Genomic DNA, 16,041 nt, shown 5'->3' on the forward strand with positions numbered 1-16,041 from the left:
ACAATCTCGCTTCTTTCTCTCTTACAGACAAGAGCCCCTATTTATCCAACTGAAAGCTTAGCCCTTTGTGAACATACCAAGAATTCACAATATTCTGAGCTGGAAACAGAGAACAGGTCAGAGTAAGTATGCAAATCCCATATAACTTAACCCTCTGGTACTTGCTGTACCTTTGCACACTGGACAGTATCAATGGATTTTATCTTTATGGTCTTATTCCAATTTAACACATATTGTTGCTCTTTTGAAACAAGTTCAGCTCTTATTTGCCCCTTCCAACCAACATACAACAAAAGTGAGATGATTTTTTTAAAAAAAGATCCTTTTAAAAAAGGATCACAGGAGAAAAACACACTCTAGAAGCAGTTATAGCAAAGCAGTTAGGAGTAGAAATGTGAAGGCTGGTGGGGGAAGCAAAACTTGGGGGAAATGTCTCCCCCCTCCATTCTACCTCCCCCACTGAAATTTTTTGGGGAACTAAGAAAAACACAACCTCCTCCCCTGGCTGCAATTTCCCCATTAGGCCTTCAAATCTCTAGATAGGAGTATGAGTTGCCCAGCTGAGAAGACAGCAATTCAAATCTCATCTTACGACAAACTCACGAGGTGACCTTAGGCAAGCCACTATTCTCTCAGGCACAGCCCCAAGCCAAATCTACAACAGGAGGAGGAGGAGGAAAATTCTGGCATACCTTACAGGGCTGTTGTAAAGTTTACTGCAAAGCATGTGAAGCTCTTCAGAATCTTGGAATGTGATATACAAATGCTAAACTATTATTGAATTATTATGAGCTCAGAGAAAGTGCACCAGTAGTGTCACTGTGATTTTTAAAATAGATATGATTGTAGAACTCTGCCAATAAATGCATATTTATTGCATATGCATTTATGCCCCTGCTAACTGAGCAAAGTGGTGATTCTCTTTATTTAGCAGGGGGAGAGCAACTGGCCTTATCCATCCCCGGCACAGCATCCCTCCAGTGGCTGTTGCTGGTGTCTGTCTTATGTTTCTTTTTCCCCCTTTTATTTTCAGATTGCGAGCCCTTTGGGGACAGGGAGCCATTTTATTTATTTGTATCTGTGTACTGCTTTGGAAACTTGGGCTGAAAAGCGGTATATAAATATTCGCTGATTTGTATTACATTGTATATTTTAATAGGGTTTTTTGCTGCTGATTGCCAGGAAAGAAATGGGGTGGAAACTTGGGGGGGGGGAGCTCATGTTGGCCACTCAAATGCGTGGAGGCTAGCTGAGTACTGGGGGTAGAGCAACCTCCCTGCGTAATGCCGGGTGGGCCGCCAGCAGTTCCCAGAACCTCCAGGGTAACCAAGGCAGCAAAGAGCACTGGTGGTGTTTTTTAAAAATTAAAAATAAATAAAAGGGAAGCACATGCTGTCCTTGCCACCCACCGCAGAGCAGCCTCACTGGCCAACACTGCGGCCCCTGCTTCAAAAACAGTGAAGATCACGGCTACAGTTGCTTTAAAAAAAAAAAAGTTTCGAATTAAGATTTTAAAGTCTATAGCTGCAAACTGTGTGATTGACTGATTTGATTTTATCCTGGAAAGAACAGGTTTTTCATTTTAGAATGTACAAGTTCTCTTACTGAAATATACCCCAATGTCTTTCGTGTGAACAATTTACATTAGGGTAGGAGAAGCCGTCTATCCAAATCTGGGAGCTGGGCGTTTGGTCATGGAAGTGGGGTGCTTGGTTGGCAGTCAAGCTGCAGCTGGGGAGGACAATTTCCCCACCTACCTCGTTCAGAATCTGGGGAGGGCATGCTCATCCTACTCTGATGGGTCTTGACTGACGGCCAAGCCTTTCCAGGAGGATTAGGAGATCACCTGGCGTTCTGTGTGTGAGTGTGTCCCCTTATCAACCTCCCAATGCCTGGACCAATATGAACCAAATCAGGTACAGTTGTAGGGACATCTCAGTGGTGTAGTTTGTGATTATGTCATCCACCTCAATTCAAGATGGTGGGTGCATAAATGTTTGAGGAGCAAGTGGGCTAACTTGTGGACCGCCTAACCGATTTGAACCAAATTTGCTACAGTAGTAGTAAGTGATACACAAGGACACCTCTGTGGTTTGTGATGATGCCATCCATCCCAGTTCAGGATGGCAGACACGTGAACGTTCGAGGTGCACTTGAGAACTGTTTTGGACCAAATCTGGTACAGTTGTAGGGACACATAGACACCTCAAATGCATGGTTTGTGATGTCATCCACCCCAATTCAAGACGGTGGATGCATGAACATTCTGAGGTGCGGGTGTGCTAACGTCAACTGCCTAACTCATAAGGATCAAATTTAGTCCAGTTGTAGGGATAACAAAAAGGAAGTAGGCAGATTAGTTCTTAATAGAACTTGTTATATAAACACACAACAGAAAACTGTGCGTTATATTTTAAAAAGACATGTTTTTATATAACACATACCCAGCTTCCTGAATTAGGATAGGAGGCTTCTCCCACCCTGATGTCGATTGTGTGAACTGCCCTACTAAATGGTACTTTGATTTTGTTTTGCAATGCACACATTTTTTATTTTGGAATGTATAGGCTCTTTTATTGAAACACTATAATAACCAATGGTTACATGCAATAAACTAAATGAGAGAGGGAGATACATGCCTTTGGTCTGCTTAGGCAAGGGACACATAGAGCATGGCAAAATGGCAGCGGAGGCAAAGGACAGCAGCAGAACGGTCGGTCCCCAGATCTGGTGGTTGCACCAAAGGAGTTAGCTCAACTTCCAAGTGGAGATAACCAGATGCGCTATTTTTAAATAAGTGCTGGAGGAGACCCTTTCTTAATGCTCTGCTGGCAAAGGGATATTCAGATTAGGAGTAGGGACTATGGAGCCTTGCCAGGAGAGCTGAAGAGAGGGGTGGTGGCAGCGTCCTGGCCCGCGGTTGCTCTTACCTGGCGTTGGGGCAGCAGTGCTGGGTAGCACAGCAGGGCTTGTCGGGACTGCGGCGACACTGTTGTTGGTAGGAATGCTTGTTGGAATGGAGGTGACCACCTGCACCTTCACAGCATCCTTCCCCTGAAGACTGCTAGAAGTTGGGACGGCTTCCTCCAAGGGGAAGGGCTGGACAGAAGCATTGGAGGGGCTGGCTTTCTCAGCGGCTGTCAAGCCCAGCACAGCAGGGCTAGAGAACGGAGCTGCCAGCAGGGGTGGCGGCGTGGTGGCTGCTGCAGGGGCCTAGGAAGAAAGAGAGCTCATTGATACAAATTTTAAGGTGGCTTTATTTATTTCATTTCTATCCGACTCTTCTTCCACAGAGCCCAGAGCAGCGTACATGGTTATGTTTAACCCCACTATAACTCTGCGAGGCTGGTTAGGCTGGGAGAGAAGTGGCTGGCCCAGAGCAGTGTTCCCTCTAATTTTTTTTCGCATCTGTGCACACAATGAGTTTTGTTCTGGGCAGCAGTATACCAAGGCAGTGCACGTGCATTCAGAGTGGGGCCTTCCCAATTCAACCTGTGCGGGATCTAAAATTAGCTGAGCGGAAATAAAAAAGTGTGCGTGCGTGCACACATGCGTACGCCTTGCAGGGAACTCTGGCCCCATCACCCAGCACTTTCACTGCTGGATGAGGATTTGAGCCTGGGGCTCCCCAGTCCTAGCACAACACTGGAACCACTACACCACACTAGCTCTCCAGGGGCCCTTAACCATTTTGCACTGACAAACTGCTCCCCCACAGATCCTCATTATTACTCATAGATCCCCACCCCATTTATATATGTTCATAAGGCTCCTGTAGCAACCAGAAGGGGAAAGAGCTGGTCTTGTGGTAGCAAGCAGGACTTGTTCCCTTAGCTAAGTAGGGTCCATCCTGGTTGCATATGAATGGGAGGCAACATGTGTGAGCGCTGTAGGATATTCCTCTCAGGGGATGGGCTGCTCTGGGAAGAGCAGAAGGCTCCAAGTTCCCTCCCTGGCAGCATCTCCAAGAGAGGGCTGAGAGAGATTCCTGCCAGCAACCTTGGAGAAGCTACTGCCAGTCTGTGTGGACAATACTGAGCTAGATGAACCAAGGGTCAGACTCAGTATATAGCAGATTCCTATGAAAAAAGTCCTGCATTTTCACAGTAAGAACCCACATTTAATACTACTTTTTACAAACAGAAGTGGGGCAGGCGGGGAGGGGACTTAAAAGGGTGCCGGCTATTTAAACAAATTTCTCTCCCTGCCACTTCTGTTGCTTTCCCTGCAGCCTTCCACTGCCTCTGTATCCCCCTTCCCCCCCCGCCCCAAGCACCCCATGGAGAGCAGCTGGGTGCGGGCTTTCAAATTTCCTTTTTTCAAGGAACCTTCTGAAGTGTGGGCTCTAGCTAGGTGCAGGTAGGTGCTTTGGGTGGAGACTATGCATGAAAATATGGTACTCAGGATAGCTATTTTCAAGAACTTTATTCTGGTTCAACAGGAAGCAAACTGAAGCATTTTAATCAGTTAGCTCTATTAATTATTTTTAAAGCAAATTTAAAAGAGAGAGAGAGAGAGAGAGAGAGAGAGAGAGAGAGAGAGAGAGAGAGAGAGAGAGAGAGAGAGAGATGGTGGCAAGAAGAGTCATAGTTGGAGCTTCCACAGTAATCAAATTCAAATTCCACAGTAGTTTGAAGCTGACATTTCCCAACCTCGTCCCCCCAGAGCCCACTGCTGCCAGGAAGGGCCAGGAGCCAAAAACTGCCCAATAATTTAGTAGTGGCCAGTCTGAAGCTCTCCAGCTATCGTTGGACTACAACTCCCATTGCAAGTTACAGCAGCTGCAGATGATGGGAGTTGTAGTCCACCAACAGCTGGACAGCCTCAGGCTGGCCACCGCTGCAGTAGCTTGTGCAAGAAGGTTCTCTCTCTCTCTCTCTCTCTCTCTCTCTCTCTGCCCCCAGGAATGAAGCGATCTGGTGCTGCTGGGCCCTTGTTGTAGGAGACCATCCCTTCCATGAGGGCTATTTTCCCTTGTGGCCACTGCGGAGACTTTAGGGCAGCTACAGGAACTATTATTGGTGTTTCTGCTGTTTTTGTTATGGTAGCCAATTACTGTGTTATTGTTTAATTGTTTTCCTACTTTGATAATAAGTTGTCTTGGGCGCTCTTTGAGTGGAAAGGCAGGACAAAAAAATCCTCCAACAGAAGTAGATAAGAGTTATACCAGCATACATTAACAATCTTGAAAGCAGGCCAGAACTGGACTTAAACTGCCATTCGGGAAGGAGCACATCTTGAATGCAAACAAGATTCTTGGCTTTATGGTCAGGAAGTAGTTTTATACTGGTACATTTTAACTGTTTCACTGCTGGTTTTTCCATTTACTCCTTTTGGTTTGTTAGATGTAAGCCACCTAGATTAGGGGGGAAATTGGGGCACACTGAGCCCTGGGAGTGATGGGGTGGGGGTGATGGTAAAGTTGCTGCACAATTTTATAAATTCATTTTTTACCCTCTTGGTGCATTATGGGATGCATCGGTTTGCAGCTGACTTGCTTCATTATGCCTGGAAACGTGGCGCCTCCTCACTTGTGCATTACAGGGCGAGTCAGCTCCACATGCTGAGAGTTGAAATCCCCACTTTTGCAGCGGACTTGCTTCTCTATGCATCAGGAAGGGGGCATCTCCTTCCCAGTGCATTATGGGGTCAGCCAGCTGCAAAGTGGGGGGGGGGAATACCCCACTTTTGCAACCGACTTAAAGCAAGTCAGTGCAGCATGCCAGCAGATGTCCCAGGATGGATGTACCAACGGGCAGGCCCCAGCAATCACCACCTCTGCCACAGGCCACCTGCCTGCCCTGCCATTCACTGCCCGGGGCCTCTGCCACTCTCCCTCCCATCTGTCTCCCGCTGGCCTCTGTGGCCCTGCTAACCACTGCTACAGCCAGTTGCTGCCCTTCGCGGCATGATATGATGTCAATACCTGGTGCCAGGTGGTGACATCATCATACTGTGCTGTGGTCAGCAAAGGGCAGAATCCGGCTGTGGTGGTTAGTGGGAATGTGGAGGCTGGCAGTGGCTGGTAGAAAACTTGGACACAAATCACCGCTGCTGTTGCTAGGCCACTGAAGTGTGACATGGCACCCTGATTGGGCAATACTGAAATAAACTGCTGGGTGTGTGTGTGTGAGAGAGAGAGAACACAAGAGAGAGAGAACAAACTCCTTTGAAAAGTGTTTCCTTTATAGTACCACAAAGAACTGAACAGGAGAAAACAGTTTCCTTCCTTTAATCAGGAAATGCCTTCACTCGACTCCCCCCATTCCGGTGGATAGCCTGGAGCAGCATGAACAGGACATTTCGGCTTTTACTGGGCTTATCTATAGATGAAGCATATTTTCTTGACCTGATCTCTTTTGTACAGGATTGGCTGAACATTTTAAAACTGCGGCACTCAGATATATTAACAACCAGCACTGGATTTTTATAACCAAAAAATGTAGGACGTGTTATTGTGGTAGAGTCCATGGAGAAACTTGGAGAGAAGTACTTCTTTCTCTCCCAATACACTAGAACCAGGGGCCATCCCATAAAATTGATTGCTAGGAAACTTAGGATCAGCAAATGAAAATATTTTTTCACACACCGCAGAATGAATCCACAGAGTTCTCTGTCCTGGGATGTGGTGATAGCCACCAGCTTGGATTACTTTGACAAATTCATGAACTCCTGATGGCTAGAGGCTCAAGGTTCAGAGACAGGATGCCTCCGAATACCAGTTGCAGAGGAGGAGCAGTAGGAGAGGAAGCATGTCTTAGTCTCCTGGTTGTGTGGCTTCCCAAGGCATCTGGTGGACCACTGTGTAAAACAGGTTGCTGGACTAGATAGGCCTTATGTCTGATCCAGCAAGGCTCTTCTTTACTCTGGTATCACAATGTGTAATTTTAAAAGGGGATTCTGGGCTCATCAAAGATCTAAAAAATCTTTCTTTGTAGATATATTTTTGGAGAGGTGATTCAATTTCCAAGTGGCTGCTCCAATGAGGTAGGTATGGGGCAGATGAAACCAAACTATATTTCCCAGGGAGCAATAAAATAATGTGCATTGGCACAGCACCTTTGGTAAACTGGTAGCAATACTACATGCAAGCTAGAACAGAACTCTCAGAAAACAAGAACAGAACAACCCTGCTGGATCAGGCCCCAGGCCCTTCTAGTCCAGCATCCTGCTTCCCACAGTGACCCACCAGATGCCTCTGAGAAGCCCACAGGCAAGAGGTGAGGGCCTCAGTTTCATGGGATGACCCCTGGTTCTAGTGTGTGAGAAAGATGGACCAAGGGTCTGACTCGGTACAGGAGCAGCTTCGTATGTTCCTAAGCATTTCTGTTGCAGGGAAATGGCATCTTTCTAGCTCTCAAGATGGTTTGTTACTGGCAAAACTGATTTCTGTCCCTGTTTTACATAGGAACACAGGAAGGTGACTTATACTGTGTCAGACCATTGGTCAACCTAGCTCAGAATTGTCTACACTGACTGGCAGCGACTTCTCCAAGGATTAAGGCAGGAATCTTCCTCAGCTCTTCCTGGGGGTGCCAGAGATTAAACCTGGGATCTTCTGCATGCAAAGCAGATGCTCACTGAGCTACGGCCCCATCCCCTAAGGCAGTAGTTCCCAATCTGAGGACCTCCAGATGTTGCTGAACAAAAGCTCCCATCAGCCCCAGATACAATTTATTGTGGCTGGGGCTGATGGGAGTTGTAGTTCAGAAACATCTGGAGCCCCCCCAGATGTTGCCCTAAGGGAAAGATCCACTGCCCCAAGGGAAAGATCTTATAGCAGGCAGTACTTACATGTAGTCACCCATCCAAATGCAAATCAAGGCAAACCCTGCTTAGCTAAGTGGACAATTCATGCTTGCTACTGCAAGACCAGCTCTTCACGATTTCTCAGCGTAGCTATCTGATGAGTGAAGAAATGCATCCAGATTTCACTCCTCCCACCCTGACAGCATCATAATTTTAATCATAAAATGTCATTTGAAATGCTGGGGCACAAGTCTCATCTGAGTTCTGAAGGCACTCTGCTCTTGATCTCTGGTCACCGTACAGAACTTACAGGACTTTAAATCCCAAATTTAGTGCAAATCGTCATATTATGAGGCAGGCAAGCATTTGCCAAGCATAAGGGTACTTCTTCTACCACATCACAATGGAGGTGAAAGTCCAGAAACTTTGCTGCACTTTATAGTGGTAAGTGATGGATGCCAAGTTTATTTCCCTTGGCTCTGTTGCATTTTAGAAGCCACAGCATTTCTAGGAGTTGCATCTGCAGCAGTACTGCAGTGATGCAGCAGCCAGCCAACTTAATCAGCAATGCTGCACTTTAGCACTACTGTTGACTGGCTGCAATTCACAGCACTGCTGTTGGGGTGTGTGTTTAACAACAGCAAATGTTTCAGCAGAAGGTTGGCAGCCAGAGAATGTCACTCATTTTAATGAACACACACTAATTTATAGAAACAGAAGAAGCTGCCTCCTACTGAGTCCAACTCCTGGTCCACCTAGCTCGCCACTGTCTACCCTGACTGGCAGTAGGGTTTCAGGCTGGAGTCCTTCCCAGCCCTACCTGGAGATGCTGCCAGGGAGTGAACCTGGGACCTTTTGCATGCAAAGCAGATGCTCTCCCACTAAGCTATACCCCATCCCAGTTGGGGATCTTTCCAGATTGTCTGGAAAGGTCCATAATTGTCATATTGTGGATCTTGCCAAACAATCTTTTTTTATGTGCAATCTATGCAGAGATAGCTTCCCATTAAGAAGTATTGCAGGGAAATGGTTTCCCCCCAGCCTTCACAATGCAATTCCCTCCCCAAACCCAGACCCTCAGTCCATACTGCAGCAGTTTGGATGATGGTTCTACAAATGCCACACGGGCAGCTATAAGCTAGTGCCTGCGATGTCAATGGCAATCAACAACAGCTGCTGCCCTCCCACGTCTGCACCATTTGCACAAAGCAAGCTTGCCCTCTATTCCCCCCACTTTATCATGTGCGGAAAGGATCTTGTTACTGGTACAGATCTGGTTTAGCACTAACAAAAACATGTGGTTTCTTTTTCTGCTTGCAACATCCGTAGAACAGCAGTAGGGGCACAGAGGACTCTAGTTAACATCTTCTCCTCTCATTTCCCCTCCAAACATTATTTGATCTTTCAGCATATGCTCATTAGAGTCAACGTTTGGCAAGCCAGCCGGGGTGCTGACAGCAGAAACAGCATTACTATATGCAACAAAACAAGCAGCAAACTAGCCAGCTCACAACAAACCGTTAACAGGCATGACTACAGGCAAATCTTGCATGTGAACAGGACTTCCTCCAACACCCTACCCTCTTAGAAGCCTGTAAAACAAGCTGCTTTATTTCCTTATAAATATTTTTACCTCTAAGTACCTTCAGCAGTGCAAACCCCAGCATTTCTCAACCTAGGAAGGCAAGAGGTGCCAGTTCGCCATGGGAAGTGGCCAAGTAGTTTTCAGGGGCACTCTTGGAACGTGGCCTGGAAGGACAGACCCGTCAGAACCAGGAGGATAGGTTCATCCGAAGCCCTAGTTTTACATTCTCTGCACAGCAGGGAGAGGACCTGGCAGCTCAGCACCCAGCACTGGGCTGATTTAAGGGATTTATATCCCACTTTTCCAGCAAAAAGAAAAAAAGCAAGCTCAAAACCAAGAGCATAATTTAACCAAACACACACACAAAATTAGAGACAGCAGAAAACCAAAGCAATCAAAACAAAATCCCTGAAAGCCAGCTACGAAAGCAACACACATTTCACAGCAAAGGTTCTCAACTTCTGTCCCCCAATTGTTTTTGGACCACAACTCCTAGCACCCCCAGGGACAGTGGCCTCTGGATGACATCTGGGAAACCAAAATTGAGAAGGCAAAAGCAGAGCTGGTCTTGGGGCAGTGGGCATGGATTGCCCCCTCAGCTAAGCAGGGTCTCCCTTTAGGGGATGGGGCCGTAGCTCAGTGGTAGAGCATCAAGGTCTCAGGTTCAATCCCTGGCAGCATCTCCAGGTAGGGCTGGGAGAGACTCCTGCCTGGAACCTTGGGGAGTTGCTGCCAGTCAGTGTAGACAACATGGAGCTAGATGGACCAAAGGTCTGACTCGGTAAAAGGCAGCTTCCTGTGTTCCTAATCTCTGCTTTGCAGTCTGAATAGGCAGGGAGATGAGGTACAAGCAACTGTTTCTCACTCGGGGCAGACTAGAAAGCATCTTCCCCGTGGGAGTGGGACTGTAGCACAGCCTCTGCCACACGAACATTTCGTGAGCGACAACGTGAGGTAGAAGGCCAGATGGTCACACTTTTAGGGGAGTGTCATTTTCACTATATTGCTGAGACAGAGAAACCAAATAGCAGCTCCTGAGTGACTTGTCAGGAATCACTAGCAGAGGGAGAGCTGAGTCAGCAGAGGCAAAGTTGAGCCACATGGTCGCTTTTCATTAAAAAAACTAGGCCAGCCCCAAGTTTCCAAGCAGCATCTTTGGCCCTGGGCCATCTTTTGTTCCACCAGGCTGGCAATTCTTGCTTCACAGGCACAGTGTGACCGAGCACTGCGGAATCTGAAGATACATGGGAATCTTGTCTTCCAAGAGCCACAACCAACAGACACCTTTTTTTTACAAGTGCATCCCTTGTGTCACAAACCTTTAGCTTGGGTGCCCCATAGAGATTTTTAGTGTGCGTGCACGCGTATATGCTAGCACAAATGTAAATGTTACGGATATGAGACAGGCTTACATTCAGCCACTGGCTTACATTCAGATTAAGTTACACATAATCAGTTTTATTGAAATTAAACATGTCCTATTAATTTCAATAAGTCTGCCAATGTAATAAATAAACAGCACTATTTGCCCAGCAAGTTGCCATTGTGGTTTTTATTTTCCCTACAAAAATACTCTATGTTCAGCAAATTTGTGAGCGATCCAAGGAGCTGTGCATTTGAACTGCAAAGCAAGGCAGGGGCATTGTGTTGTGGTTTTTATTTTTGCACTTGGTGTGAGTGTGGATGGTTCAGAAGATGTGTGGTGTAAATTCCACCCCGCTAAAAATGCTTTTTTCTAAACATGCCCTGCCCCTGAGACCCCCCCTCTGACTTATGTCCCATATTCAGACAACAGAATGTTGGCAACCCTACCAGTGCTTTCTCCTGAGAGTGAGGGCTCTCTCTCTCTCTCTCTCTTACACTTACACACACACACACACACACACACACACACACACACGGTCCTCCCAGCACTGAGAAAAGAGCAGTACTGTGTGGAGGTCAGCACCATGGGAAATGGTTCTCGCCTTGAAAGGCTTTTGCCAAAGTGGACTCTGCTTGAAAAACAGTGAAGATCACAGCACTCGCTCATTGCCCAATTCTCCCGTGCCTCTTTCTTCTCCTGGTTCAAAGTATACAAAACATGTACAATCCCTGCCACACAAAAAATACCTAGCTGGGAGGGGCTGGCATCTTCCTTAGCGAGTTCCTGCCCACCTTCGCTAGGCAGTATGAACCACAGCACCATAATTAGAAAGAATTATCCACCCCATTGCAGAATCTATGTGTACTGTTCCCCGAGATTCTTAGCCACATGCTTGAATGTTTTCTGCTGTCAAAAGTCACATGTGCTTGATGTGTCATAATGCGTGACTAAACAAGTGCTCGGGAACAAGGCCTTGAACTTTTCTATGAATCAGCTTCCACGTAAGAAAGCTTGAAGCAAGGCCTCTTTAAGAGTCCAGGTAAGAATATCCGATACAAAAGCAGATAAGAAGGAAGCAGAATGTCCAAGAAATCCTAGCAAGAGACTCCTATTAACGAAGAGCCTTGAAGTCACAGTGCTTCAAGCTGAGAAAGGGCAGAACAACAGGTCTGATTCACGGTGGGGTCTTTGGACACACTGCTCTCTTTTATAGGTTTCCCTGTATTCACTGATCCTGGATGTCTGTTGCCTGCTACAGCAAGGAGCAACACTCCAGCCAGAGGCAGGCAGCGGACATTCTGGCGACTGGTCTTCCCCATGTACACTCTCTCTCCTCTCCAGCAACTAACTTCTGCACTTTGTCTGCTCCCAAAATGGAGCAGACAAAGCTCAAACGTTTGCAGAAGGCAAGAGGCAGATTAGCTGGTAATGCTTAATGCTGGTTGGAGAACAGCTCTGAGCGCTCCTGGGAAGTAGGGAGACAGTGATCATCACAGGGCTTCCAGCCCAGCAGTGAGTCTGGGGGCATGGCCAGTGATGTGGGAGGGGCAGCATCATGGCTTGGTTGACACGGGTTGTGGGGTGGGGCGCTAGCAAAGCTGGGGTGCCATCCTTGCTTTGACGGCAACCCTCCTTGAGCTGTCCTTGAAGACCTGGCACACTGCTTCTGAAAGGTTGCCCACCCCTGCAACAGAATATGCATTGGTTGCAACATTTGCAATGCGGCCATTTCAAAACACACACTTACCCCTAACGGGCCACTTCCAGCAAGGTCACTTGGCCTGTTCGCGTTACCATTCATAGGAAGAGAAGTGCCTTTGGATTCGGACCCCCTCGAATCTTCACTACTTGGCTGCAGGGTTTTCTCTGGATTAACACGGCCTGTGGGAAGGTTGGCTTCTTGTCCTAAAGTCTGAGGCTCTGCCAGATCCTTACGGACAGATTTACTATCCAAGGGCTGAGAGGCTGTCGGATGGCTAGCAGGACTTTTACTGCTGGAGCTTGTGTCCCTCTTTAGAGGATGCTTCTGGGTGTGTGCCAAGTGTGCTTTCTGGGCCAGAAAGCTTTCTTGGAAGGACCTTCGCAACCTTGCTTTGCTTTGATGGTTCTCCCGCCAGTCCAGCCACTTAGGAAGCTGAGCTTTCCTCTCCACTGCAGACTGGGAGTCCAACATGTGCTCAGACTTTACGTACATCAGGATGGAACCAGCAGAGTCCGTACGGAAGGTCCAGCACTGGTGAAGCTTGGTGCAGTTCACCTGGATGCACGTCTTTCCCGTCAGCCAAAAGGCATCACAGGCAGAGCTCCGACAGCAAGCGGCTCGACAAGACTGGACTGAGTGAAATCCTTCCAGCAGCTGGAGATGGACACCAGCCAATGACCTCAAGTGACCCCCCGACAGAGGCCTCCCCGGCTGGCACACACTTCTGCTCCAACCTGCATCTGGGCAAAGGGAAGGAAAACCATAACCAGGTTGGGGCGGAAAAAAACATTGATTTGCTGTTCCGACAGAACAGAGGCGGTGCGCCCTTCCCCAGAGATAAACATATATTTGGTCATGTACTAAATCAGTGTTTTTCACTGGAAGGCCTGGGAGCCAGGGGCAGCCCCTGTTGACCCCAAGTACAGCTCCCCAATTAATTGTTTATTGGGTCTGTGTGAAGCTTTAGCTAAAGTCAGATCCCCTGCTCAGCTCTGCTACAACTCCCTGTGACAGGAATTCCCAGATGTTGATGACTACAACTCCCACTATCTCCAGCTGCAGTGGTCTCTGGCTGGGGATTCTGGGAGTTGTAGTCAACAACATTGAGAAGAACATTGAGGAGAATCCCTGTTACAGACAACACTGCTCCCCTGGCACTGCTGAATGCTATGCTTTCCCCAGCACTGATGGGGCTCCTTTAATGGAAACTGAGCCCTCTTGAGCTCCAGCACTGTCTTGGGAGATAGACATGGAACACTGGGATGTGCAGTCCTTCCCAGCGTCTTCCCCACTGAGCTCTAGGGGGAAAGCTTTGGGAAAGACTACACTTCCCAGCAGTCCATGTGCACCTTCTAAGATGGCACTGGGGTTTGGCACCCATGCCCACACTGGAGGAAACACAGTACAGCACAGCGGGAAACGGCTCCCTCACTGAAATTTTTTTTGCCAATGAACAAAATCACGGACTATTTGCTGTATTTTTATAGTATTCTATTGGTCACCTGACTTAGGTCAACTCACCCAGCCTAATAAGAGGGACAGCCCTAAAACAGACTTGGCTGGATCCCCATTAGAAAACCAAGCCAAAGAAAGAACGTAGGACAAGGAGGAGAGCTGGTCTTGTGGAAGCAAGCATGACTTGTCCCCTTAGCTAAGCAGGGTCCGCCCTGGTTGCATATGAATGGGAGACTTGATGTGTGAGCACTGTGTGAGATATTCCCCTCAGGGGATGGAGCCGCTTTAGGAAGAGCCTCTAGGCTCCAAGTTCCCTCCCTGGCATCTCCAAGATAGGGCTGAGAGAGATTCCTGCCTGCAGCCTTGGAGAAGCCGCTGCCGGTCTATGAAGACAATACTGAACTAGATAGACCAATGGTCTGACTCAGTATATGGCAGCTTCCCATGTTCAAGGTTCCAGGGATTTGATCCTTCTCTGTTACTGAGCCTGGGAGGAGAGCTGGTCTTGTGATAGCAAGCATGACGTGTCCCCTTTGCTAAGCAGGGTCCACCCTGGTTGCATATGAATGGGAGACTACATATGTGAGCACTAGGAGATATTCCCCTTGGGGATGGGGCTGCTCAGGGAAGAGCAGAAGGTTCAAGGTTCCCTTACTGGCATCTCCAAGATAGAGCTGAGAGAGAGACTCTTGCCTGCAGCGTTGGAAAAGCCACTACCAGTCTGGGTAGACAATACTAAGCTAGATGGACCAGTGGTCTGACTCGGCACATGGCAGATTCCACAAGCATTTGTGAAACAGCACTAGCAGCTGTTTTTGTTCTGCTCATGTTCCCTGGAACCAACCCCTGTGAAAATACTTTCAACGAGAACCAAAAACGATATTCCGCACTGCTACAATCTCTGCTTCCATATGTACAGCAGTATCCCAAAGAAGAGAAATGCCAGTTATTGAGGGGTGAGGAGAGTGGAGTTCTAAAACTCAAATCTATTTAAACTGGGAAGTGGTTCTCTTCAAACCTTTATAACTGTTTTGCAAATTGTCTTGCCAAGGACTGAAAGATCATTTTGTCCCTGGTCAGGAGTGCAGGCATAGAGGTATTGGCAAAGGTCCCATTCATACATAACAATGGACAGAATTCTTACTGCATTGTTATAATCTGGGTGGGCCTGTTTGCCCCAGTAATCAACAACGTGCAGTTAACAGTGTACACAGCTTTGGACTGCAGGGTTACCTCATGTAGTTACAAAGTGTGGAAGGACAATTTATCAGAAACTTAGTTAAAACACTGGTTTTCCAGGTCCTGAACATGGAACATTCTGTGCAATGAAACATGGGCAGTACAGACCAGTAACGGCTTCTGCTAATGAGCCTGGGGAGCAGCAAACAAGGCAGTTTGGGTGGTTCCTCTCTCTCCCACACTGCCTGCAGGCTGGCTCTTTGTCAGGGAGAGCTGCGTGGTTACACAGTTTGTGTTCTGCTACTAAGCTGCAGTAAGCGGGGTGGGGAGAACTACATTATGGGAGAAGAGCTGGTCTTGTGGTAGCAAGCAAGGATTGTTACCTTTGCTAAGCAGGATCCACCCTGGCTTGCATTTGAATGAGAGACTACATGTGTGAGCACTGTAAAGTATTCCCCTTAGGGGATGGGGCCACTCTGGGAAGAGTATCTAGGTTCCAGGTTCCCTCCCTGGCAGCATCTTCAAGATAGGGCTGAGAGAGATTCCTGCCTGCAGCCTTGGAGAAGCCGCTGCCAGTCTGGGTAGACAATACTGAGCTAGATGGACCAAGGGTCTGACTCAGTATAAGGCAGCTTCCTATGTACCTACATGTTAACAATCCAGATCATCAAATAAACCTCTTACATATCAATAGGCCAGAGTGGGTCATGTGGGTTACATGGTAAGTAAGGCCCGACTCTAATCAGAGTTTCCAGGTCGGTTTGTTCTCTGTTCAGGACAACAAGAGGGTTCTGCTGCTGCTTTCTGGCAATAGACCTGCCTTGTTGCTTCTTTGCCTCTGCCCCACTGGACACAGCCTTGGCTCAGTCCCTGGACCTCGCCCCCTTAACTTGGCAGGAGCTGGGTTTGGCACAGCTACCGAGGGCCATTTCTGCCTGTGCTTTAACAGCTCCCAAGTCAGATGAGGCTCTCCCACAAGAACATACAGCAGAAAAACGACAATTT

The 16,041-nt window shown here is 47.7% G+C and overlaps 1 protein-coding gene across 2 annotated transcripts in view; it reads right to left on the reverse strand.

Annotated features, from left to right (window-relative positions):
* KIAA0319L (KIAA0319 like) overlaps positions 1–16,041 on the reverse strand; it is an 81,186-nt gene that overhangs the window by 38,103 nt on the left and 27,042 nt on the right. For both annotated transcript variants that reach the window (XM_053267195.1, XM_053267194.1), the window contains exons 3-4: positions 12,448–13,142; positions 2,931–3,213 (exon numbers count right to left, since the gene is read on the reverse strand). In XM_053267195.1, coding sequence (XP_053123170.1) covers positions 2,931–3,213; positions 12,448–13,142 — 978 coding nt within the window. The remainder of the gene's footprint in view (positions 1–2,930; positions 3,214–12,447; positions 13,143–16,041) is intronic.

Source organism: Hemicordylus capensis, chromosome 7, assembly GCF_027244095.1.
Source record: "Hemicordylus capensis ecotype Gifberg chromosome 7, rHemCap1.1.pri, whole genome shotgun sequence".
Lineage (NCBI taxonomy): Eukaryota > Metazoa > Chordata > Lepidosauria > Squamata > Cordylidae > Hemicordylus > Hemicordylus capensis.